We start from the raw sequence: 27,020 nt of genomic DNA, 5'->3' as shown, positions 1-27,020 counted from the left end.
AGGAAGATGATACAGACTTATTGAAGTTAAACTCAGAAAAGTTAAGTGATTCCATCTAATAATTTCTTTTATTTTTTTGTCCAGATTGAATAAAATATATATAAAAGTATATAACAGTTATGAAATATGTGGCTTAGTGTGTGACAAATAAGCCCTCAGTAAAAGGTAGTTATTATTATTGGAATTATTGTTAGTGACACCCGATATTTTCAATGGTAGTTCATATCTACTTTTCCTCTTTGGCCAAATCAGGAATTTCAAAAATATTGAAGATTGCCTCATGATATTTGCTAAACTTACTTAATTTTTCTGAAGTTAACTTCATAAAATAACGTATGCCTTTCAGAATTTTTATAAAAATGAATGAGATGATGAATTTAAAGTGTTTTGTTGCCAGTATTGCTGTTATTTATATTTACCAGACATGATAATATCGCATGAATTACTATTGGTTGAAATAAAAATGCTAAGACAAACAAACACATTTGCTGAACTTAACTCTCTAGCGCTTAAATAACTTAATGCATTAACGTAGAACAGTAGTTCTCAAGCTCTTTGGTGTCAGGACCCCTTTATACTCTTCAAAATAATTGAGGGTTCCAAAAGAGTTTTTGCTTATGTGGCTTATATTTATTGATATTTATGGTATTAGAAATTAAAACTGAGAAATGTTTCAAATATTTAGGAATAATTTTATTTTCAATAATAATAATAAACTCATCTAAGGTTAACATAAAAACATATTTTTGAAAACTATAATCTCCAAAACAAATCAGAGAGAAAACAGGCGCATTATTTTATAGTTTTGAAAATTTATTGTTTTATTTATTTATTTATTTTGGATGGAATTTTGTTCTGTCACCTAGGCTGGAGTGCAGTGGCGGGATCTCAGCTCACTGCAACCTCTGCCTCCTGGGTTCAAGCGATTCCCCTGCCTCAGCCTCCCAAGTAGCTGGGATTACAAGGATGTGCTATCATCCCTGGCTAGTTTTTGTATTTTTAGTAGAGACTGGGTGGCACCATGTTGACCGGGCTGGTCTTGAACTCCTGACTTCAGGTGATCTGCCCACCTCAGCCTTTCAAAGTGCTGTGATTACAGGCGTGAGCCACTGCACCTGGCCCACAGTTTTGAAAATCTCTTTTAATATCTTGTTTGACAGAAAGAAAGCTAGGTTCTCATATATGTATCCACATTCAACCGGTTGTGATATGTTGTTGTGGTTGAAATTTATGAAGAAAATGCAGTTTTAAAGACAGTTCGGAAAGGAAAACCTAGCAAACTTTCTAAAAGTCTCAGAGCCCCCTAGGGTCCTTGAACCACACCTTGAGAACTACTGACACTTACCTTTTATATTTTTTAAAGTATTGAATAAGAGAGTGTGTACAACATATATTGTTATTAATGCTACTTCTGTTGTTGCTTTTTATAATTTCCTCGTATGGTTGAAATAACTTGAATTTCTTCTTGTTTTGTTGATTGCATTCATGGTTTCTAAAAACAAAAGAAAATGAATGACAGTGCAGATTTGGTAAAGTGGTTCAGCTACTTTGCCAAGTAATACCTGTCTTATAAAGTTTTTAACCAGATTGAGATAATACATTCTACATCTGTAATGTCAGTAATATGCATAGTTCAGTGCCTGGCACATAGGATATACTCAATAAATAGCCGCTATTAGAATCACCCTTTCCTCAATGCACAAAATATTATACAAATAGATGCCAGGGATAAAACTGGTCTCATCTACCCAATAACAGCTTCAGCTCATCTACAGTGACTTTGCTACCCTCTCTTGTTGTCCCTTGACAAGGCCTACTTTAGGCTCAAGAGTCCCTTAGACAAGTGAATAAATCATTTAATAGAAGTAAGCTAACATTACTCCAGAGTTGGTCCCTGAGTGATACCAACTTCCACCAATCTTATGGCCTGTGTGTGAGGCCTTCCCCCGAAACGTCCAAGTGTGTCTATGAATACTTAGAATATATGCAGCATTACCTGTGGGAAATTGAAGGTACATGCCTGAGTCATGATGCTTCCAGGGAAAGCAAATTCCCCAGATTGAGTTTCTAGCCCCACACTGTGGTATCTAGTGTTGTGTTGTTGGCAAGGTAGGAGATTGAAGAGGGAAACACCACTCCTGTATCCTTTATTGCTTTTGCTGTAAGGAACCTGGAAAGGTATAACGGAGTTTCCTACCAACACTTTGTCAGAAAATGGCCTTCTTCCCTACAGTTGTTTCAAACCGGTGATTGAATGTTTCTACTTAGGGATCCGAATTTTTTTTTTTTTTTTTTTTTTTTTTTTTTTTTTGCTCTGGAAGGAATCACTTCCAAGGTTAACTGTGGCCAATCAGTTTTGGAGAGTTTTTAAAATCTGAGGTTTAACAGTGATGTTACTCTGTTTCAGAAAGGACCTCTATGTCTTCTTTTCTCTTTTTTTTAGTTGAAAAAAATTATTAAGCTTTCTGTTTAGTAGTTGACTTTCAAAGATTACAAAAGTAGAATTATAAAATAAAGCCCGTGAACTCATCATCCAGCTCCAAGATTTATCAGCTTGTGGACTGTCTTGTTTTATCCATACTTTCATCCACTTCTCCCTTCCGTATTATTTTGAAATAACTCCAGACATCATAATACTTCATCCTTAAGTGTTTTAGTATGCATATCTAAAAATAAAAGAGCTATTTTTTTATATAACCACAATATCAATACCTCACCTAAAAGTTAATGAACAATAATTATTTAATATCATCCAAAGGCTAGTCATTGTTCAGGTTTTTAATTGTGTTATGAAAAATTTTAACATGTTTTTGCTTTCATCAAGATCCCAAGAAGTTCCACATATTATAATTACTTAACAGGTCTTTTAAGTATCTCTTAATGTATAAGTTCCCCCTCTAACATTTCCTGTGGTAAATTTTTTTAAAGAAATTCTTCCTTCTTTTAAACATCTTATATTAACTTTCTGCAGACTAATCTGCCACTAAAATATGTTATTAAGGTTAAGCCAATACTGATGTCCTTAGGGCATGCTTGATCTGCGCTTTTTATAGAGATTGCCTTACGTTTATGATTTTTCAAATGAAGATTCTAACAACACAGTCTGGCAGCTTTCTTAACTTTTTTTTTTTTTTTTTTTAACTCTTAAGAAATATATTTTGTGTGGTTCTGCTATACTCTATATTCCCAAATTCCTGTTGAAATTTCCCTTGGCATTTCATCAAACTTGGTGAAAAATCACTTTCTCTTTTCTCTTTCTAATAATTGCCACTCCACCCCATCCAGGTGCAAAGGTCTCTTCTTTAGGATCTCGCCATGCACTACTTGAGGAGACTTATTGTTTGCAGTGCCTCCTCATTTTCAGTCTTTCCTACTTTTCTGAATGGTGTGCCTAGGTTCAGATCTATAGATAGGCATGGAACAATACCCAGGGAAGTCTTGTCATATCTGTGTGGCTTCCTCATCCTGTTACTTGGCTTCCTACTCTAGGAAAAGGCCAGTCATTTTAGAAATTCCATGTCTGAGGAAGAAGACTTAAAGATCACTTTCAAAACACTCTCTTCCTTCTGTCTGCCCAGAGATTAAACATCAGTCAGCATTTTTAGCAAGCTCTAGCAAAGAAGCATTGACCCATTTTTTTTTTTCCCTCTTGATCATCCAGCCAGACACTCTATACCTGACTAGGCATGTTAACGCAACTGGTAAGGACTTTCTGTTTCAGGTTTGTCACAGCTGCTCATGTGTTCCTTAAGGTCAGCAAGGATCTCTGAGAATCCTTTTCTGTCTCCCCTCACAGTTCATGATGTAGACACCTACCAGCCCAGGACTCCTAATAATCTCTGATGGAATCCCACAAGTAAAATCTGAACTTCCCAGGCTTTGACTTCCTGTGGACACAAGAGAGGATAGCAATCTCTATCTCTATTTATTATCTATTTATCTCTATGTATTGATGCAGGACCTCTTGAAGACCTACAGTGGTTATTTCTGAAAGTTTCCAGATTTCTTTCTTATGCTCAGGCACAAAATCACCTTCTGCTGCCACCTCCTCATTGATATTTTCTGACTGTGGGCCTATTTATTGAAGGAAGTGCTTCTCTAGAGTACTACCTCTCAGTATTCTTAAAAACAGAAAAGCTCAAAATTCCACACAGAAACTGGAGGACTGCATCTCTCCCAACTCTACATTTCACCCTCTCTTGACTTTGAAACATTGCTTATGCCCAGAGACTCAAAATAAAACAAACAAACAAACAAAAATCCTTGCTAAAAAGATAATCCTTTCAGTCTCTGCTTATTGACTATTTCATAGTATTTCATAGTATGTTAGTATTTCATACTATTTCATAGTAGTTAGACTCTTCCCAACCAACCCTAACAGGCTATTATTACTATTACAGGTGGTATGTGTCTCATTTTTATTGAATTTGGAAGACGATATGCTAAAGAAAGAATGATTGACTTCATTAATGTCATCAAGTACAGATGTTAATTTATTCACTGATCCAACAAATATTTATTGAGTGCCTTCTATGAGCCAGGACGATTCTTGGAAATCCAACAAATTTGACACAACCGTGTCTCTAATATAGTTAATATCAATGAGGTAATTCCATGCCTTCTATAGAATTTAGGGAGAAGGCATTCCTAACATGAAAAACACCATCATTTTCTGATGCCATACTGCTAGTGTTTCATGTGACTATCGATTATGCCGTGAATAGCTTTCAACAAATATCAGGTCTGAATTTCCTTCCGTCAAGTGCAAATTAATGTATGCCATTGAATACATCTGTTCAGTCCTTCAGTATGCTATAACAACGCCCTTCCTTTTTTCTTCCTTTAGGTGTATCAGTTCCTATCCCTGTGATTGGACTGAGGGACGAAGACAAAGTGTTCGTGAACAACACGACGTGCGTGCTCAACGACCCAAATTTCGTTCTTATTGGGTCCTTCGTAGCTTTCTTCATACCGCTGACGATTATGGTGATTACCTATTGCCTGACCATCTACGTTCTTCGCCGACAAGCTTTGATGTTACTGCAGGGCCACACCGAGGAACCGCCTGGACTAAGTCTGGATTTCCTGAAGTGCTGCAAGAGGAATACGGCCAAGGAAGAGAATGCTGCAAACCCTAACCAAGACCAGAACGCACGCCGAAGAAGGAAGAAGGAGAGACGTCCTAGGGGCACCATGCAGGCTATCAACAATGAAAGAAAAGCTTCGAAAGTCCTTGGGATTGTTTTCTTTGTGTTTCTGATCATGTGGTGCCCATTTTTCATTACCAATATTCTGTCGGTTCTTTGTGAGAAGTCCTGTAACCAAAAGCTCATGGAAAAGCTTCTGAATGTGTTTGTTTGGATTGGCTATGTGTGTTCAGGAATCAATCCTCTGGTGTATACTCTCTTCAACAAAATTTACCGAAGGGCATTCTCCAACTATTTGCGCTGCAATTACAAGGTAGAGAAAAAGCCTCCTGTCAGGCAAATTCCAAGAGTTGCTGCCACTGCTTTGTCAGGGAGGGAGCTTAATGTTAACATTTATCGGCATACCAATGAGCCGGTGATCAAGAAAGCCAGTGACAATGAGCCCGGTATAGAGATGCAAGTTGAGAATTTAGAGTTACCAGTAAATCCCTCCAGTGTGGTTAGCGAAAGGATTAGTAGTGTGTGAGAAAGAACAGCACAGACTTTCCTACAGTACAAGCTACACATGTAGGAAAATTTTCTTCTTTAATTTTTCTGTTGGTCTTAACTAATGTAAATATTGCTGTCTGAAAAAAGGTGTTTTTACATATAGCTTTGCAACCTTGTACTTTACAATCATGCTTACATTAGTGAGATTTAGGGTTCTATATTTACTGTTTATAATAGATGGAGACTAACTTATTTTGATTGTTTGATGAATAAAATGTTTATTTTTGCCCTCCCTCCCTTCTTTCCTTCCTTTTTTCCCTTTCTTCCTTCCTTTCTCTCTTTCTTTTGTGCATATGGCAATGTTCATGTTCATCTCAGGTGGCATTTGCAGGTGACCAGAATGAGGCACATGACAGTGGTTATATTTCAACCACACCTAAATTAACAAAAGCAGTGGATATTTGTTCCGGGTTAACAGTAAATATACACTTTAAATTCTTGCTCTGCTCATCTACACATAAAAACACAGTAAGATAGGTTCTACTTTCTGATACGTCTGTCAGTGAGTCAGAGGCAGAACTTAGTCTTGTTCATATAGGGGCAAAATTTGACATTGTCAGAATGTTGTGTTGGTATTTACTGCAATGTCTGTCCCTAAACATAGTGGTATTTTAACATAGCAGCTGGTTAACCAGGACTACAGAAGTGGAAGGATGATGAGATATAATACACCAAATAGCTTTTCACTTCTTAAAGACAATGTTCAAATTCTGACTATTACAACAAGCAAACTGAAATTAGTGTTTTCATTCTGGTCCTTAGTAAATTCCTAATTCTATGATTAAACTGGGAAATGAAATCCCAGAGTTATTTCCCAATCCAGGATTCAACATCAGTTGGGTTTTGATCTCAGCATCCTGGAAATTTGTGTGCTTCACACAAAGTGAAATTAGTATTTTGAGCCTTATTAAAATATTTTCTTAATTATGGTACCTCTATCTATAGGACTTAATTTAGCAGTCCATTTTTGAGTAAAACTTGTATTGGAAGTAGAGATGGTAGAAACTTTGGAAGTTTTACTTGATTAAGGACTACAGAATTGGGCCCTTAGAATGTGGAGAAAAAAAAGTAATTAAAAAGACGCTTTTACCGAACTCTAGGGATTACAGAAATACACAGTTTCCATTTGGATTTTAAACAAAATTTATCTCATTTTCAGATCCTTCCAAACTCTCTAGTGCAGGAAAAGGCTGCAGCTAATTTGTGAAAGTGGCAAGCTCTTCATTGCACTGCAATTACGTACCAGAAGTTTAAATCTTTATTAAAATATAGTGTTGTGTTACAATAAGTGTTGGCCATCGTTTCATTCGTGGGCCTGCTGCTCTCTAAGAATTCAGTAGCATTTTAATAGTTTCTAAACCGTGAAAGGTTTTCAAGCATTGCTAAAGTCAGACCATTCAGTCTATGCTGTGTGCAGAGTATACAAGTGTTTCTAGTAACAGTATTTCCGTATGTGTCCATTTCACACAACTGTGGATAAATTTCCGAAGAATTTATGATGCTAGTTCTTACACTTGACAGTTACTTACACATCTGAGAGTGTGCCTCTCAGTATCTTAAAATTGGTTAATGAAAAATCTGAATTTCTAAAACCCCTGGTCTGTGTTCTCAACACACAGCATAGATAAATCCAATAGCCTGCCACAGGGGCAGTGGAAGAGCTGCTGTATTTGAGGAAACTCATACAGTCTCTATTTGATTTGCAACACTGCCAAACATCAGTCAATTGCTTGAGCATGCCCAAATAAAACATGAAAGTCGAGTCTACTTGCCTTGCCTGTTAGGTCTGTTGAAGTGCACGTTAAAATAATTATATGAAACAGAATGAGATGATTTAATTCTTACCTAAATGAAACTGTCTGAAGAAACACAGCATGCATTTAGCATGAGTTCTGCACATACAGATGGTGCCCTGCATGTATGCCATGTATGTTGCATGAATCCATCGATTTGTATTAATGTAGGGCAGAAAGCTGATAGAAGAAGGACTGAAGAAAATCCTTCAGCAATCCTTTAAAAGACCATGCATTCAGATCTGAAGTAGTGTGAGTGTTAGAAAAAATTGGAAACATCTGATTTCTGAACTATCAGGGCAAGCTCATAGCACATGTTTTACAAAGAAATAAAATATAAACCACAGATTTCCGAAAGTACTAGCAGTAAGTTGAATGATAATAGCTTACAGCACATTTGTTAATGATTCTTATGTCATCAAGTAGTAGTACTTAATAGTACCCAACATGGTAATTATCCTCAAATTGTGTACTATTCGTAAGTTCTGTGCAGTTTGGTATGAAACAAATATACTCATTTGGATATAAATCTTACCCTTCAATGTTAAATCTACAAACTTTTATAAATGTTTTAAAAGAAGTCCATGTGATAAATGTAAAGGTGATGAATTTACCATCAAACAAATCATTTTGATGTATTATTATATATGTATATCTGTGTAAGACACGTGCAACAGACTGCCTTATATTATTTTCTGTAATTCTTCTCCTTTGTCAAATGGTATTTTTTGTGAATGGTTGCAAAGTGTTGTCTTATTCCTAATTCCTGTATGTTATCCACTACAGGTTTTGTGAGACTTCCTATTAACTTATTAAATTTATTAAATGTTGGCTAATATGTCACATGTCTTTTTTCCCCCCGAATCTTTCGAGGGAAAAATATACCACTTGACTTCATTTTCACAGAAAATGAAATTGAATCCTGTAAAACAAGTTGACAAAGACAAATGCAACCAGAAAAGATCACTTTCTTTTCAGTAATGATGCATGTACTCAAAGACTACAGCATCAGAGGAAAAACAAGAGGTGTGAATGACAAAAACAATATCAACAACAGCATCACCAATTCCTCATGAGCAAAATAACCACACACCCAAGTTGTTCCGCCTTCCTTACTTGAGCAAGGACTGGGGTGGTCCACATGCTCTCCTTGTTATAGCTGTCAGTACCGCCTTATTCCCACTAGAATCTAAGCTCCTCAAGGGCAAAAAGGACCATGTTTATCCTGTAGATGGTTTTGTCTCCAACATTTAGCAGCATCTCTACATTCAACATGTATTCATTGAGCATTAATATTTGCAAGTACCAGGACTGGTGGCTCATGCCTGTAATCCCAGCACTTTGGGAGGCTGAAGTAGGAGAACCACTTGAATTCAGGAGCTTGAGACCAGTCTGGGCAACACAGCAAGACCACATCTCCAATAAAAATAAAAAAATAATTAGCCAGGCACTGTGGTGCATGCCTGTAGTCCCAGCTACTTGGGAGGCTGAGGCAAGATTGCTTGAGCCCAGGAGATAGATGCTACAGTGAGCCATGATCATGCCACTGCACTGTAGCCTGGGAGACAGAGTGAGACACTCTCAAAAAAAGATAAGAAAAGAAAAAAATTTGTAAGAATTGTGTTATCTGTTCCAGTTGCCAAAGTAGGTCTTACAACTCCGAGCTCTTCACTCATGAGGTGTGGCATGTTAATTTATATCATATCTCAACTGGCTTTGGATACCTCCAAAATCATCAGAGACATGATACTAAAACAACTCTCTTCTTCCATACCTGGAACCAGGGATGACAGAATACACTAACTTTTTGTTTCAACATATATGCTTTTCTGATGCTGGGTGAGCCTAGACAGTACTGGCATGACATCAGTTCCCGGAGGAAAAAAAGCAGCAATACCTCATTTCTCTGCTACTCTGAGTAGGTCGGTTCCTATGAGTGGGTCAAGAGATAAAGGTTGAAATGCCACTTGAAAAAGTAGGTTTACTGCTACCCATGGCCGGAAATACCTTATTCTGCTAGAGCTAAGGGCTACTCGAACCCATCACTGAGGCAATGGAGAGAGGCTGAAATTTCTTGATGGCCTAGTCTTGGAGTCACTACTACCAGTGGAAGGGAAGAGGGCAGAAGAACACTAAAGTGCCTCAGTGTGTAGCTCTAGAAGGTCTTCATGGTCTGAGGAGAGAAAGAAAAATGCTTCTTGCCATCAAATAGCAATAGGTTTATTTTATCCATGTGGTTTCCCAGCTCCCACTTAGGCCAATGCAATTTCCAAGGTTGAGGCCCTTTTTTCCTTGTGTATTCTCCCCTAGACATATGTAAACACATCTATCACCTGGATCAGCAGTCCCCAAAATTTTTGGCATTAGGGACCAGTTTATTGGAGGACAATGTTTCCACAGATGGTGGGGTGAGGGTGGGAGATGGTTTTGGGATAAAACTGTTCCACGTCAGATCATCAGGCATCAGTGAGATTCTAAGGAATGGGCAACATAGATCTCACACATGTGTGGTTCCCAATAGAGTTTGCACTCCTATGAGAATCTAATGCTGCTGATCTGGCAGGTGTAGGAGCTCAGGCAGTAATGATCACTGGCCCACCACTCACCTCCTGCTGTGTGGCCCAGTTCCTAATAGGCCACAGACCAGTATCCGTCCTCAACCAGAGGTTTGGGGACTCCTAACCTAGAGAACTGATTATATTAGAAAGAGATATTTTTGTATATCAACAGGAATAGGTGGCATCATAGTGGTTCTCAAATATTATGTGACCTATAGCACTCTCAAAACATAAATAGTTCTAAGACATAGATTGGGTCCCCTGGGATATAAATTCTCAGATGGAGAAAAGTGTGCAGGTTGTTTATTGGGAAGTGATCTTGAGATCTTTATGCATGGGAGAAGGAAAGAAATTAAGATTGGGCAGAGGTAGAAGTTGGGCTGTGATAGAGTTACAATAAGGACATATTTCCCCTTCACCTTTAGAGGGGAAAACATAGCACTCCATGTTATTTTCTTTGAAACTTAAATTGAATCTTGTGAAGGAAGTTCACAGAGACAAACACAGCAGAACGTACCACTCTTCCTGACTAATTATGCATGTACTTAAAGATTACAATACCAGAGGCAAGACAATTAAGGGGAATGAACACCAAAAAATGATATCACACTTAGCAGAGCCCCATGGGGAGCTTTGAATCTAGGATAACCTTCAGAATTATTCAAAGTTGAGGTGAGAGGGTTTATTAGCCAATTATCATGTTGCTATAAAGAAATACCCAAGACTGGGTAATCTATAAAGAAAAGAGGTTTGATTGCTTCATAGTTCCACATGGCTGAGAAAGCCTCAGGAAATTTACATTCATGGCAGAAGACATCTCTTCATAGGGCAGCAGGAAGAAGAATGAAAGCAGTAGGAGCTACCAAACACTTATAAAACCATCAGATCTCATGAGAATTCACACAGTATCATAAGAACAGCATGGGGGAAACGGCCTCCATGATCCAATTAACTCCACCTGGTCTCTCCCTTGATACATGGGGATTAAGGGGATTATTAAGATTACAATTCAATATGAGATTTTGGGTGGGGACACAGCCAAACCATATCAGAGGGCCAGGCCTCTACACCTCCACTGTCCCTAAAACAAATATGTGATCTTATGCCAGGCCTCTTTCTTCAACAAAGGCAACTCCCAAAGAGGACTTACAGCTGAGAGCTATCAACTCACAACATCTGAGCACCTGGGAATAAACACTTCTTTCCTGGAGGCAAGATCTTTGACAGGGAATCTCAACATCCATAAAAATGTATTAATTGAGTAGACAAGGTTCACCACAACTATAATTTGTTTCTAAAAAATTCCACTTCTGACACCAAATATATGGGGTTTCCACACCAAGAAATTCTCCACTTCTCTGCAGACACCAATTTGGTGTCCTACAATTTACTCCAGTGCTGACACTGTTCAGAGTTAGCACAGACCCCATGGGTTAACAACTCAGTCCCACAAAACTGCTCCTCATTCCAGATGCCAGTTGCAAATATTGAGTGCCCAGGATACCCCACTCTTCTGTCCAACTTGGTCAGAGGTTCCCACAACTCTCTCCTCAGCTTTGATAATTTGCTATACTGGCTCACTGAACTCAAGGAAACACTTTCCTTACATTTACCAGTTTATTAAAAAGAAAGGATACCAATGAATAGCCTGATGAAAAAGAACAGAGGACATGGTTGAGAATGGTCCTGAGTGTACAGGCTTCTGTCTCCACGGAGTTAGAGTGCACTGTACTCCCGACAAATGGATGAGTTTGCCAACCGGAAGATCTCTAAACCCCATAGTTTAGTGATTTTTATGGTGGTCTCATCATGCAGGCATGATTGATTATTAACTCAATTTCCAATTTTACTCCCCTTCCTGAAAGATAGGTGTTGGGCCAAAAGTCCCAAGCTTCTAATCATGGCTTGGTCATTAACAGCGCCCATCCTGAAGCTATCAAGCAGCCCACCAAGAGTCGCTTCATTAGAACAAAAGACACGCCTATCACCCAGGAAATCCCAAGGGACTTACGAGCTCTGTGTCAGGAACTGAGTGCAGAGATCAAATATATATTTCTTGTTATTTGTCAGCTGCTTCATTCACCACCTACATAACATAAAACAACCTGGTTGGCTGCCACTTCAGCCAAAATCAAATCACACAGAGGTGAAAGGAAATACATTATTTTCCTGTGGTTTATCCTCTTATTAAATGTGTTCTCAATCCAGCATCTTACTAAGATTCTTAGACTTTGAATTCTTCTGCATAGCTTAGGCTAAGTTGCATTAAAAAAAAAAATCACAAAGACTCAGTGACTTAACAAAAAAATGCTAGTTTCTTGATAAAACTGCATGTCCAATTTGGATTGCTGGGAAACCTCTCCTCATTATAGTTACCCCAGAAAAAATGCTGATAGAGGTTCTATCTTTATATGTGCTTCCACATAGCAGAAAGAAGGGAACTTAGTGAGCCCATTTTGTTCACTCAAGCTAACCCTCTTTAAGTTTCAATTTGATGCTAATTCTATTCATGTCCTTATGCTTTATCTATAACATTATTTCTGTCCCTAACTTTATCTTTAAAACTGTCCCTATATGTAATCCTACCTCTGCTCTTAACTTTATGGTTCTAACCCCTAACCCTAACAATTTTCTCTAAATTCTAACATTACCTCTAACTGTGATTCAATTCCAAAACCTACTAGGACATTATATTACAGAGCTGGCATAACTTACATGAAAGCTGCTCCTAGACTCTAAAATATTTTGATGTCACTGTATGGTTTTAAGGAGAAGTGTACAGGCCTGTAAGTGTCAGGGATACGGGTTCTGTTGGGGCTCAGAACAGAATACCCCAAATTATGGTGCTCAGAAGCAAGGGTCTGAGAAACAGGAAGTTCTGTGTCACCTTCTTCTGCCCTCCTTTCTCCCCCAATCCAGGTCATAGAAACTAGAATTCCTCTTCCACAAGGCAGCTCATAGAAACTAGAACTCCTAGTCCCTAAAGCAAACCATAAAATGTAGAGAGGTCACTCTCTGACTTACCTCTCCTGAAAGTAGGTGTCTTCATTCATTTTGTGCTGCTCTAACAGGATACCTGAGACTGGGAGATTTATAAAGAACAAAGATTTATTCCTTATAGTCTGGAAGCTGAGAAGTCTAAGATTGAGAGGCCTGCATCTGGCAAAGGGCCTTCTTGCTACATCATCCCATGGCTACAGATGGTGGGGCAGGAGAGCACATGAGAGAGAGACAGACAGAGAGAGAGAGAGAGAAAGAGAGAGAGGAAGGGGGACCAAACTCATGCATTTATCAGGAGCCTGTTTCCTTGATAACTAACCCACTCCCATGGTAACAGCATTCATCCATACCTGAGGGCAGAGCCCTCATGACCTAATCACCTCTTAAAGGTCCTACTTCGCAATACTGTTGCATCGGGGATTAAATTCTTCACATATGAACTTTTGGGGACATGCTCAAACCATAACAGTAGGCCATAAGACCCACATTCCAGAGGGGTCCTGCCCCATACCCAGGAAAGAAGAAATGCTACACAAGGAGGTTAAGGAGAATCTAAACAAATAGGTCTTGCTTAGTCCCTCCCAGTTTATTACCACTAAATCATACCCTTTGTCTCCAATCACATTTCTACACTATGGTCCATTCGCCATTGAATTGAAACATAAAAATAGAATTTTCCTTGGTTCTTTGGGTCTTTGTTTCTAAAGTCTCCCATGTCATGTAATATTTTGATTGAAAAAAATCTGTTATACTTTTCACTTGTTAATCTGCTTTTTGTCATAGGAGTGTTGTCTGTGGACCTGGAGATGGGTGAGGAAAAGGTAATATACATTTTAGCTTCTACACTTCTCAGTAAACCCTTAAAATGTAAGCCTACTCCAGTTTCAGTTATCTCCAGACCCCATCATTAAGCACTTGCCTGCTAACACTCATTCCTTTCCTCTTTTTGATCTGTAGCATTGAGATTTTTCTTTTTTATCTTTTTTCAGTTTTACAGTATTTTATTTTTTGACAGTAATACAATCAATATTACAGGGAAGCAATACATGATAATGTTTTATTGGAGTTACTTTTTTTTTTTTAACATTTATTGTGGCATGATCTACATGTCTGGGCCTGGTAGTAGGATGAGGCTTGGCAGCAAACGGGCATGAGGAGGTTTTGGGGGTGATGGAAATGTTCTAAAACTGGATTGTGGTGATGCTAGCACAACTCTATCAATCTACTAAAGAGTATTGAATTACACACTTACAATAAATGTCTGCATTACTTAGAGTGGGGGCTCCGTGAACAATGCATTCAAGTAGGTGCTGCATTAGTCAGGGTTCTCTAGAGGGACAAGACTAACAGGATTGATGCATATATGAAGGGGAGTTTATTACAGAGTATTAACTCACACGATCACAAGGTGAAATCCCACAAAAGGTTGTCTGCAAGCTGAAGAGCAAGAAAGCCAGTGGTGGATCAGTCCAAGTCCCAAAACTTCAAAAGTAGGGCAGCTGACAGTGCAGACTTCAGTCTGTGACCAAAGACCCAAGAACCGCTGGCAAACCACTGGTGCAAGTCCAAGAGTACAAAAGCTGAAGAACTTGGAGTCTGATGTTCAAGGATAGGAAGCATCCAGCATGGGAGAAAGATGAAGGCCAGAAGACTCAACAAGTGCTCTTCCATTTTCTCCTGCCTGCTTTATTCTAGCCATACTGGCAGCTGATTAGATGGTACCCACCCAGATTGAGGGTGGCTCTGCCTCTCCCAGTCCACTGACTCAAATGTTCATCTCCTTTGGTGACACCCCCACATACACACCCAGGAATGATACTTTGCAACCTTTAATCCAATCAAGTTGACACTCTATATTAACCATCACAAGTAATGAATTCGAAGATACCACCACAGTGATTTTGGCAACCTCTGGGCAAACCACTGCCTATGTGGCCACTGGAACTTCCTGACAGCTTAGATCTCTTATCTAGGTAAAAACTAGGACTTTAGCAATTTTATTGGTTTCTCCAGAATACTTTTACAGTTTTACACCACCATTGCTGTTCTGTAGCCTACAGGGGTTTTGGAATAAGCTAATCCACCCGGCTACCTCCTGATTCTGACATCCCTCTTCAGAAATGGAAAGAGGTTTAACTGACTCAAAATTCAGCATGGCTGGGGAGGCCTCAGGAAACTTACAATCCTGGTGGAAAGGGAAGCAAACACATCCGTTTTCACATGGCTGCAAGAAGAAGTGCAGAGTGAAGGGGTAAAAAGCCCAGGAAGAAGTGCAGAATGAAGGGGTAAAAAGCCCCTTATAAAACGATCAGATCTCACGAGAACTCATTCACTCTCACAAGAACAGCATGGGGGGACTGCCCGTATGATTTAATCACCTTCTATGAGGTCCCTCCCCAAACACATGTGGATTACAATTTCGATTACAATTCAATACGAGATTTCGGTGGAGATTCAGAGCCAGACCACATCAAATAGTCTGTATTATTTTTTCATGTCTCATCCTTTTATTCATAATAGTCATTTATACTTTCCATTTTTTATGAGTGCTGGCATAAATTCTCGAACTAGACTTTGATTTGTTGATTTTATATTCTGAAATATCCAACATGTTATTAACCGAGTATATTTTTAAATTTATATTTTTTATTTTGTTTTTTATCTGAATGTCATTATTTCTGATTTCAGATTGCTTCCTTTTTATGGATGCAATGTCCTCTTGTCCTCTTTAAATGTGCTATTCTTTTGGTTAGAATTGTTATTATTTTTGTTAGTGTACTGGTTACAAATTTGCATCAATTTTGAATCATCTGTGCCTATCTTAGTTTCCAATAAGCCTTTTTTATTTTTAGTGAAAGATTGTGTAGTATGTGAGCTTTACATTTCTGGAATGCATATATCACATCATATCAAAATATGTATAATGTAAATTAATTTTACTAGATTTAGGGGGGATCTGTCAGCCTAAGGATTCACACAACAGGGACAGTCTCTAGTACTCTCAATGGTTTCTTTTTACTGTGTTTTCTATGATAGCCCTAAGTTACCCGGAACATCACCCATGGCCACCAAGTTGTGTGACTCTGGCAGTGTAAGTGAATGGCATCTCCTGGAGTTGTGCAAGGCAAAATCCATTCAGCTTTGTGTGATCGCTATGGCACTATACCTCCTAATTAATTGGCATACTTGTTTTCATTAAAAATCCACTGTATGTAAGGGTCTTACTTTAGTTATTATGTGTTCCCATAGCTGAGTATCTTGCCAAAATCTGGAATGCCCCCTATTCTATGTTAGGCTCCACCTAGTTAATTGACTGCTTATAAAATGAATCAGATAAAAATTTCAAAACACAAAGAAACAGAGTCATCAAAGAGATTTTATACATCTCCCTTTATTTTTTACCTAATAGAATATTAATGATTAGATATTCCTTTCAATGATTTTCAAATCTCTGTTAGTGAGGTTTCTTGCCTTTATTTCCCCAGAAGTTGTAATAGTTTACTATGCCCTCCAAATTGAAGGAACTGATAAAGAGAAAGACAAGCCCAAATTCAAGCTTCATAGACAGATGCTGGTAACTGCTCTGAGGGAATAAAGTCTTCTGATTTTGACTTTTTTAACCTTTCCTGAGGCAGGATCAATGGACAATAAGAAAATTCAATTTTTGCATTTTACATTTCATTTCTTTTTAAGGCACTGAAAGACAGATATTTTTTTCCGATTCTATAATAGAACCATGAAAAAGTTGTATGCATACATGAGTTCTAGACAACGAGATATGGACTTTTGCTGATTAAAATATGCATCCAGTTCCTGCCCCTGGGTCACAACATGTGTAAGTCATCTCTTGGGATCTAATGGTCAGAGACTTCTGATATTATGTTTTAGGAGTACTAGTCACAGTTTATAAATCCCATCTCTTTCTAGGAGAAAGATTGACTTCTACATGGCCAATTTCCAAAAACTCTTGGCCTCTAAGCAGTATTATCTAAGGGTTTTCTGAAAGGTTTTAAGTGTTAGAGTGAAGGATGTGGCCAACTCCTTAGTACGCTGATGCTGGTTGAGTTTTCTATCCATTCTTCCCAACCAATTCCTTCCAAGTGTTTTTTTCTTGTCCCTGGAATTGCCTTCTTTGTGAATTTGCCTATGCATATTTGGCATATCAAGGTGAAAACAATGCCCCTACACTTGGTCCTGTATTTTATATAACTTTCAGAAATTTGAGGTTACTGTTGGCAATGTTCCCTACTTTCTAGCATTTATCCAAAATTTGCACAAATTATTGTATTTCTTGATATGGTTTGGATCTGAGTCCCCACCCAAATCTCCTCTTGAATTGTAATCCCCAATGTCAGAGGCAGAGGCTGGTGGGAGGTAATAGAATCATGGGGGCAGTTTCTCACGAATGGTTTAGCACCATCCCTCTTGGTGCTGTTCTCGTGATAGTGAGAGAGTCTTCATGAGATTTGGCTGTTTAAAAGTGTGTAGCACCTCTCTCTCTCTCTCTCTCTCTCTCTATCTTGCCGCTCCAGCCATGTGTCATGCCAGCTCCCACTTTGTCTTCCACCATAATTGTAAGTTTCCTGAAATGTCCTCAGAAGCTGAGCACATGCCAACATCATGCTTCCTGTATAGCCTGGAGAATCGTGAGCCAATTAAACCTCTTTTCTTTATAAAGTACTCAGTCTCAGGTATTTCTTTACAGCAATGAAGGAATGGCCTAATAGATTTCTTTTAAAAAAAATCAGGGAGGAAACTTGTATTAAATTTGGCATATAATTCTGCACAGAAGTTCTGTATGGTTTTTATTAAAGCTACCACAGGTAGAGTCCACAAGAAATAAACTACAGAAATTAAAATTACTACATGGCACATTTTGTAAATACACTATATCCTAAATATATTCATGTCAAGCAAATTTCAATACCATTGGGGAAAAAACACAACAAACTGTTACATATTTGATCATATTTTGTATTATTATAAAAAACAATTATATCAGTTATAAGAAATGTATTGATACCTTTTTAGATAAGCACAATAAATATCACCCACTTTAAAATACTGTTATAGAAATGTAATAAGCAAAAAAAATAAGTCTAGGACTACACAGTAGTAAATTTTGAACACAAATGATTACATTTTACTCATTCTTTATGTCACTAATAAGTTAATTTCTTATTATGCAAAGTTGACAATTCAAAATAGAATTATTAAAACATTTGATATGATTAACAGCATATGCTTGGTACTTCCTTTATCTACTGAACTATTGAAATTCCTTGAAGAGTTTGTCTGAATTATCTTCAACTTTAAGACTTTCACTGACAATGAAAAATTGATGATCATAACCTCTGTAGTTTTCCAAACATCCTCCACATAAGGCTTTAGGAAAGTTGATAGAAACAAGTAACAATTCATACTTAATATTGCAAGCATATTGTTATACAATCAGATCCATCATATAACAGACCTGAAACACTCCAGTGCATGCTAATGATCAAGTTCTCACAAACATTGCAGCTACACATTTTATGAGGTGACACAGCTTCATACTGGACAGAGTTTACATAATTGACTTAACTCCATATACAACGAGACTGCATTTAAATAGTGTTCTTGACACAGTTTAGCCCATTACCCTTGATTCCACTAAGATTGACAGGCCTGTTGCTGAAGAGCCCAAGTGCTCTGAGGGGTCTATAGGGCTTGTGGGGAACTTTTCAGGTGTGAACTGCCCTAAAAACTCTCTCTCTGACTACCAATTTCCCCTTAGAAACTACTCCCTTGTATTTTAAGCAAGGTGTTTATTTGATACTTAACAGGGCACATCTGAGTACAATCAACTTTTTTTTAAAACCTCAAATTTAGCTTAAACTCAATATAGCAGTTCCTGAACATTATTTTGTTCAACATCATTTCTTTATAACACTGATAAGGAAAAAAATCGATTCCCAGATGGGGTGTATTAGTTCGTATTCACACTGCTAAAAGAATACCTGAGAATGGGTAATTTATAAAGGAAAAAGGTTTAATTGACTCACAGTTTCTCATGGCTTGGGAGGCCTCAGGAAACTTACAATCATGGTGGAAGGGGAAGCAAGGACCTTTTCCGTAGGGCAGCAGGAGTGAGAAGAGAAAGCAAAGAGGGAAGAGCCCCTTATAAGGCTATCAGTTCTCATGAAAACTCATTCGCTATCACGAGAACAGCATGGCAGAAACCACCCCCATGATCCAATCACCTCCCACCAAGTCCTTCCCTTGACACGTGAGGATTACAATTCAAGATGAGATTTGGGTGGAGACACAAAGCCAAGCAATATCATGTGGCCACAGTCTGTGTGGAGCTTGCACATTCTCCCTGTGTCTGCATGGGTTTTCTCATGTACTCCAGTTTCCTCCCACATCCCAAAGCTGTGCATATTATATGAATTTTCATGTCCTCAAGTCCCAATGTGAGTGTGAGTGCATGTTTGTGTGAGTGTGCCCTGCGATAGGATGGCAACCTGTCCAGGGTTGGTTCCTGACTTAGGCCTTGAGCTTCCAGGAGCGGTTCTACCCACTCAAGACCCTGAACTTGAATAATTAGGTAAGTAATTATTGTACTCAATTTCATTAATCTTTCTCAGATGTATGTATATCTCACATTTATTTCAATGTTATTTATTTATGTATTTATTTTGAGACAGGGTCTTATTCTGTCACCTAGCTGGAGTGTAGTGGTACAATCACGGCTCACTGCAGCCTCAATCTCCCAGGATCAGGTGATTTTCCTACCTCAGCTTCCCGAATAACTGGGACTATAGGTGTACGCCACCACACCCAGCTAATTTTGTACTTTTTGTGGAGATGGGGTTTCACCCATTGCCCAGGCTGCTCTCAAACTCCTGGGCTCATGTGATCTGCCTGCCTTGACCTCCAAAAGTGCTGTGATTACAGGTGTGAGTCACTGCACCTGGGCTATTTCAATGTTTAATATTAGAAGTGTTTGAGGTCTTTATTTAGAAGTTTGGTGATGTTTATTTGGACCAGAAATATGCCATAGGAAATTAACTCTTGTTTATATCAATTAGCCCATGGTAAAACTGGTTTCTTTACACATCATTTCACTTAAAGTTGCAGTTTCCAAGAACCTATGGATGACATTAAATAAGGACTTACTCTAGTAGTTCATTAATTTATTATTTTATTATGGGGATATTTGTTGAACAACTACTCTTTGCTAGGTACTTATTTAGGTACTGGAAATAGAGTGTGAGCAAACAGATCAAAACAATCCCTGGACCCATAGAGCTTACATTCCATTGGGATGGGGAATATTTTTAACTAAGTTATACAATGTGTTATATGATAAGTGTGAGTACTATAAAAAAATGTAAGAGGACTATAGAGGGTTGTGGTGAAGGGGTACAATTTTAAGTGGAGTGAAACTCTTTGTAAGGTCAGCAGAAGCTTCACTGAGAAAGCAATATTTGAAAAAAGACTTGATGGAGATGAGGAATGATCTATGGGGATATCCTGGGGGAGCATCATTACAAGCAGAAGATAAAAGAAAAGCAAGGACCCAAAAATAGGAATGCATCTGAGGTGTTTGGGCATAGCAAAAAAGATGGTGTGACTGGTACACAGTGGGCCAGAGGGACGCTAAGAGGAGATAAAGTCAGAGAGGTAACAGAAGACTTAATCGTGCAAAACCTGAGAAGACATTGACTTGCAGTCTGAGTGAGATGAAGAGCCTTTGCAGAGCCATTATAGACGCTTAGACACCTGCCTTTTTGTGCATTCCTCAACACATACCTTCACAAAAGACCCTGTATTCATAATGTAACCCTGTATATGCTAGTTCTTATCTACCTGTAATTACTATGTATGGTCATAACACTTTCTTATGGTAGCAAAATGGTTATGGGAAATAGACTTTTAAAAGTCAGTTTGATACAAGTCTATCTAAGATAGGGGCATCTTAATTTCAGGAATGAAGAGAGAGAAGCAGAAATTAAAAGTAGGATACCATCAAGAGATTAGGATGAAATACAGGGATTAGAAACTGGGACTTCAATCCCTATCTGAAGAAATAATCTCAAATCACCAAATGAAGCTAGAACTGGGCTCTCGTCCTGTTGCTAAGTAAAAGTCTGCTCTCTCACTGACAGAATACTGAAACTCACTTGCCTAAGGTCACGGCCAAAACTGAGCTGCTCACCTCAAGCCACAGGCAGATAAAAAATGTCCTCCTTGACAGACTGAAATTCCAGTTAATGAGGGTGTAATTTCCAAATTTTCTATGATATGAGTAGGATGGAAACCACGAGATGACAGACTAACAAAAAATTCTTGAATTCTGTCAGAGCAAGACAAAAATAACCAGAGAAGCATTTCAAGAACACCCACAGAAGAGAAAAATGTGTAATGATAGGTTCGAAGGCAAAAATTATAAAATGTATACACCATGAATAACCAAGAGACAGATAGAAAATCAATAATGAGGAGAAATTACACCAGGATCTACAAATAATAGAGCAATATGAAAGCAGCTATAGAATGGGTGTGTCTTGTTTTTTAGAAGATTTAGGAATAAGATTTATAAACATAAAAACAGGAAAATATGAAGTAAAATAGACATGTAAAAGAACCAAGGAGAATCTTAGGAATAGAAAATATAGTCACTGAAAAAAAATAGTGCAGATAAACCATAGATTAGACTGAAATGAAAAGACTATTAGTGATTGGCCAATTTATCCATTTCCCTAAGATAGTGGAGAGGAGTAAACAAATGGAAATTAGGTAAGAAAAGACAGTATGAATTGACTGGCTCCAAGATATAGCTAAAAAAAAAATCAGAAGGAACAAATACACAGAATGAGATAGAAGTATTTTTTAAAATGATAATAGCAGAGAATCTTCAATAAACTGATAAAAGATATCCTTACGGTAAAATGACTTATTGGGAGACAAGGCTGAATATAAAAATATATCCAGAACTGCTAATGTAGTATATTGATAAAGTTCTCATCAATAATTAGTAATTAAGATAAAAATATTTTCATAAAATAAATTTAAGTCAAGAACTAAGTAAAATAAATTTAAAACCACAGAAAGATTTAATGGATGAATAATTTTTTTTTCAATAAATTGTGCTAGAGCTTTTGGACATACATAGGGAGAAAGTAAATCTCAACTGAAATCTCAAATGTTATACAAAACGACTTAAAATGGATCATAGATCTAAGTGTAAAACATAAAACTACAAAGTATATATGAGTTGTGAGGCTTAAAGGGTATATTCTAAACTTTGATTAATAAAATTATTTTTATCAATTTTAATAAAAAACTATTATTCTATACATTCTGTAGAAAAAAATATTATAAAATTATTGATATATAAAGAGGTTATCAAAAATACAGAGCCAAAAATGTGCAGCACAAAAGTATTATGGCACTGTGTTCATGTGTTTTTAGAAATGCACATAGAGATTAATATATAACTGCTCTAGATTACATGATGTTTTAATGTCAACTTTTTAAAATTTGTAATTTGTTGTAATTTCTTTTTTTGTTCTAAATATCCTTTTGTTCTAAATTTTGTTCTAAATGTCCTTGGGCTGAACAGACACAGAGAGTATAGGAGCTTTGACATTTGTGCTGAGGAAATACTTCTCTGGATAGCTTCCTGCTCCTCTATAAAACTATTCTCCCAACATATTTTCTAAGAATGTGAAATGTGAAGGAATTGACACCAGAAAAGCCAAATTCTGCCAATATATTTAAAGAGGTTTATTCTGACTCAGTATGCGTGATCATAGCCTGGGGAAAAACAGCCTCCAGAGGTCCTGAGAAAGTGCACCCAAGGCAGTTGCATTGCAGTTTGGTTTTATACATTTCAGGGACCCAGAAATTGCAGGTAAAATTATAAATCAATACATAAAAGGCAAACATTGGTTTGGCCCAAATAGGCAAGACAGCTCATAATGGGAGCTTACAAGTCATAGGTGGGTTTAGGAATTCTTTAGTTGGCAATTGGTTGAAAGAGTTAAGCTTTGTCTAAAAATTTGGAGTCAGTAGAAAGGAATGTTTAAGTTAAGATAAGGGAATCTGCTGTCATGCAATGCCATACCAGAGTCAGGTTGGAAAGTAAGCCACACTGAGCTGGTTCAAAAAAGACCTGTTTAATAACATTTTATGGTTTGTAACGCATGACTCCCCAGGCCCCTTAGGAAAGAATTTGAACATAGAAAAAAATCAGAGTTTAGTACTCAAAGTAAACTACTTGCTTTAAAGTTCCTTCCCCAAAGATAAATATTTTTTTTCATATGTTTTTAGAATTCACTGGGAGAAGTCACTTTCAGGGGAAAAACACTTGGAACATGTGTCTTTAAATTGCCCCTATTGTTTTTCTGAATTTTCTATCATTCTTTGACTATGGAGAAAGGGCTGTGCTCTGATTAATTTCCTTAATCTGTACAATAATGAATTTGAATTATTAAGCATCATGGATAACAAAGATATATTTTTTAGCAAGAACTTATTTTTATTTCTGCCTATCTGATAAAATGGACTACGAAAACTGTTTGCCAGATGTTTTTTAAATTGCAACCTGAACATCACCTCCCCGCTAAAATCAAGCTCTACGGTTCCTATTGTTAGGGTAGGTAGCTAGTCAGACATGAGCAGGACAGGAGAGGGCTCACTCCAACACACACACCAAGAATGTCAGGCGACCATCAGGTAATGGTCAGGCAGTTTTCACACTGTTTCTCTAAAATAATAATTGGTCACAACCAGCGCCAGGGAAAGGCAGTTAGAAACACCTGAAACTGGTGATTAGCAGCTTCCCAATAAAATCTTACCTTCCCAACAAGTTGGGCAAGTGGGCTCAAGCATGTGCATTAAGATGCAAAATGGCGAAGTTTAACTGGTATATGACCTTCCAGGGACATTCCATTGGTAAGGGAATAATGCCTCAAGTGAGCATGCATACAACTCCAATGAACATACCGAGCATGCTCCCCTCCCAAGTGCTAACAGTCACTGTTCATGCAGACAGCCCACCCCAAGGAAAGAATCAGGAGAGAAGGGATCCAAGACCCCAGAAGTATGCCAACATATAAAACCCTAAGTCAAAAGTCAAACGAGGCACTTGTGTTCCAAGTCGTTCACCTAGCCCTCTTCCAAGTATACTTTCCTTCCTTTTGTTCCTGGTCTAAAACTTTTTAATAAACTTTCACTCCTGCTCTAAAACTTGCGTTGGTCTCTCCTTCTGCCTTATGCCTCCTCAATCGAATTCTTTCTCCTGAGGAGACAAGAATTGAGGTTGCTGCAGGCCCATAGGGATTCACCACCCACAACACTATCTTTCTTCCTCACTTTCTTTTTTCCATAGCACTCATCATGCAGTAGAATAAAACATATATTATTTACCAATTTATTTTATTGTCTAATTCCTCTGTAGGGGAATAAGGGAAAGTACAGCTGATTATGGAGCCAACAAGTCTCCATACCCCGCCCTACTAGTATGTAGGCTACTTGAGGGCAAGGAAACTTTTTCTCTGTTTTACTGCTGTATCTGCAGTGCTTAGAAGAGAGCTTGGCATAGGGAAGAAGCTTAGTAAATATTTATAAAATAAATGGATGAATTAGTTTTTGTGAAGATGGATTTAATTTTAATGCTGTTTTCTTGAATTTATGATATCCAATAACATGTAAGAATCCAGATATTTACCATTAAATGGAGAAATGAATACTTAGATCTTATCCAGGAGTTTACAGACTTCTGGAATTTTGTCTTATATTTGTTTTTACTTCTTCATTATCAGCTCTGAATCCCAATCCAGTAATATGTTTTTCTGTTTCTCAATATGCTCATAAAAAGAAGCAAATAATAATGTTTTTATCCTATTTATTACTATAATAAACATTCACTTACTTGTAGGTAGTTGTTCTCGGCAAAAATAAATGAAGTACTAACGCATGACTTGCTCAATGGAAAACTGTTTTTGGAAGCAGCTCCTTAGGTGTGCAAATTACAAAAAAAACAAGCATTTTTATTGTAGGGGCCAAGGGAAAACTTCCCCTTCACTCTCTGAAGTTTTGGTGAAAATTCAACTCATAAAAGTCACATTAATTGGAGAAAAAGCATATTTATTAACATGCACACAGGGTAGAACAATGGAGTGATTACTCTAATCCCCCAGTGAGGTTCAGAAGCTTATATACTATCTTGAGGTTACAGGAAGAATGAGGGCTTGGATTCTGGCAAGATAGGTTATGTTGCTAGTAAATCATACTATAGTAGTAAAACAGGTCATGGTAGCGAGAAAAGAGGAGGCCAGGCTAGCAAAGGCGATCTTATTATGTAGATGAAACCTCACAGGTAGCAGCCCCCAGAGAGAATAGGCGGTAAGTGCTTCTTTCAGACCTTTAAAGGTGTCAGACTCTCAGTTAATCTTTCGTACATCTGGACAAGGGAAGGCCTCAGAGAAACCCTGGCTGCATCAACGTAGATTCTCTACAGATACAAATCTCCCTAAGGAAAGATAGCTTTGCAGGGCTACTTCATACAGTTTGGCTGTGTCCCCACCCAAAATGTGATCTTGAATTGTAATCCCTATAATCCCCACATGTCAAAGGAGAGACCAGGTGAGGGTAATTGAATCATAGGGGCAGTTTCCTCCATGCTGTTCCTAAGATCTCATGAGATCTGATGGTTTTATAAATGTTTGGTAGTTCCTCCTGCATTCATTCTCCTTTCTGCTGCCTTGTGAAGAAGGTGCCTTGCTTCCCCTTCACCTTCTGCCATGATTGTAAGTTTTCTGAAGCCTCTCCAGGCATGAGTAACTGTGAGTCAATTAAACATCTTTCCTTTATGAATTATCCAGTCTTGGGCAGTTCTTTATAGCAGTGTGAAAATGGACTAACAGACTACTTCTGTTTGTTGGCTTTCTGAACAGCCATCTCAAAATATACTAAATAAATATATTTTGGGGTGAAATATTTTTATTTCCTTCATTATTTTAAGACAAAATCAGCCAACAAAAAGCTGGCCTAAATCTAAGACATAATAAAAACTCAAAAGAAGTCGCGGAACTAAAGTGAGTTGCATTTGTTGCCACTCTTCCTGTTTTGTTTTCTACCTAATAATAAGTGACGAAGAAGAACACATTTCTATGTTCAAACCATGCTCAAACAGAAGAGCATACTATTGGGGACTACTTTCTAGTGATATTGCATAATATGGTGTTTTGACATGCTGAAGAACCCTCAAGGTCCCTCTTATCTCCCCTCACCATCTTTTCTCCCAAAGCATAGGATAAAGTTGTTCTCTGAAGTTCCTTTAGCTGAAGTTCCTTTATCCTTACTTGACCCACCAAGGAGATCAATTGTTTTTTAACTCCCCTGTCTGTTATCTCATTATCTATAGTAGGAAAGAAGATCAAGAATGTAACCATACATGAACAGACCCCTTCACAAGGTAATGTCTGTCTCTCAGACTCATTCAAATGCCGAGGAGAACTATTTACCAGGTTATTTCTGTTCCCTATTCATTCATTCTCTTTAGTAAACATTTGTTGCCCTTCAATAGAATTCCTCATCTCTCACCTTACATAACCTGTTTTGCCAGGATCGAAGACCCCATTCTTTCGGTAACCTCAAACTTCTGCACTTCATTGTGGGTTAGGGTCTTCATTCTGAAGGCTCCCTTGTGTACAAGTTAAATACATGTGTGTGCCTTTTTTCTTATTAATTTTCAGCAGACCTTCAGGGAGCAATGGGAAAGTTTTCCTTGACTCCAATAATAATAATATTGTATTATAAGTACCCTAGATTTTTTGTTAACCCTTTCTCCTATATCTTCCTCTGAATGTTAAATGTTACTTTGTTTGTTATGGAATGTTTAATCTGTAACACTTCTATATTAAGTATACTATTATGTATGGTTTGCAATATTAACTGACTTATGGAGTGGCTTGAGCCTG

The 27,020-nt window shown here is 37.7% G+C and overlaps 1 protein-coding gene across 2 annotated transcripts in view; it reads left to right on the top strand.

The window, feature by feature from the left end:
- HTR2C (5-hydroxytryptamine receptor 2C) overlaps positions 1–8,320 on the top strand; it is a 324,849-nt gene extending 316,529 nt beyond the window's left edge. For both annotated transcript variants that reach the window (XM_023203046.1, XM_023203045.1), the window contains exon 6: positions 4,847–8,320. In XM_023203046.1, coding sequence (XP_023058814.1) covers positions 4,847–5,138 — 292 coding nt within the window. In that variant the 3' untranslated portion in view covers positions 5,139–8,320. The remainder of the gene's footprint in view (positions 1–4,846) is intronic.
- The last annotated feature ends 18,700 nt before the right edge of the window (positions 8,321–27,020 follow it).

The sequence above is a fragment of the Piliocolobus tephrosceles genome, chromosome 12 (genome assembly GCF_002776525.5).
Source record: "Piliocolobus tephrosceles isolate RC106 chromosome 12, ASM277652v3, whole genome shotgun sequence".
In the NCBI taxonomy this organism is placed as follows: domain Eukaryota; kingdom Metazoa; phylum Chordata; class Mammalia; order Primates; family Cercopithecidae; genus Piliocolobus; species Piliocolobus tephrosceles.
This window is presented reverse-complemented; position numbering and strand designations above follow the sequence as displayed.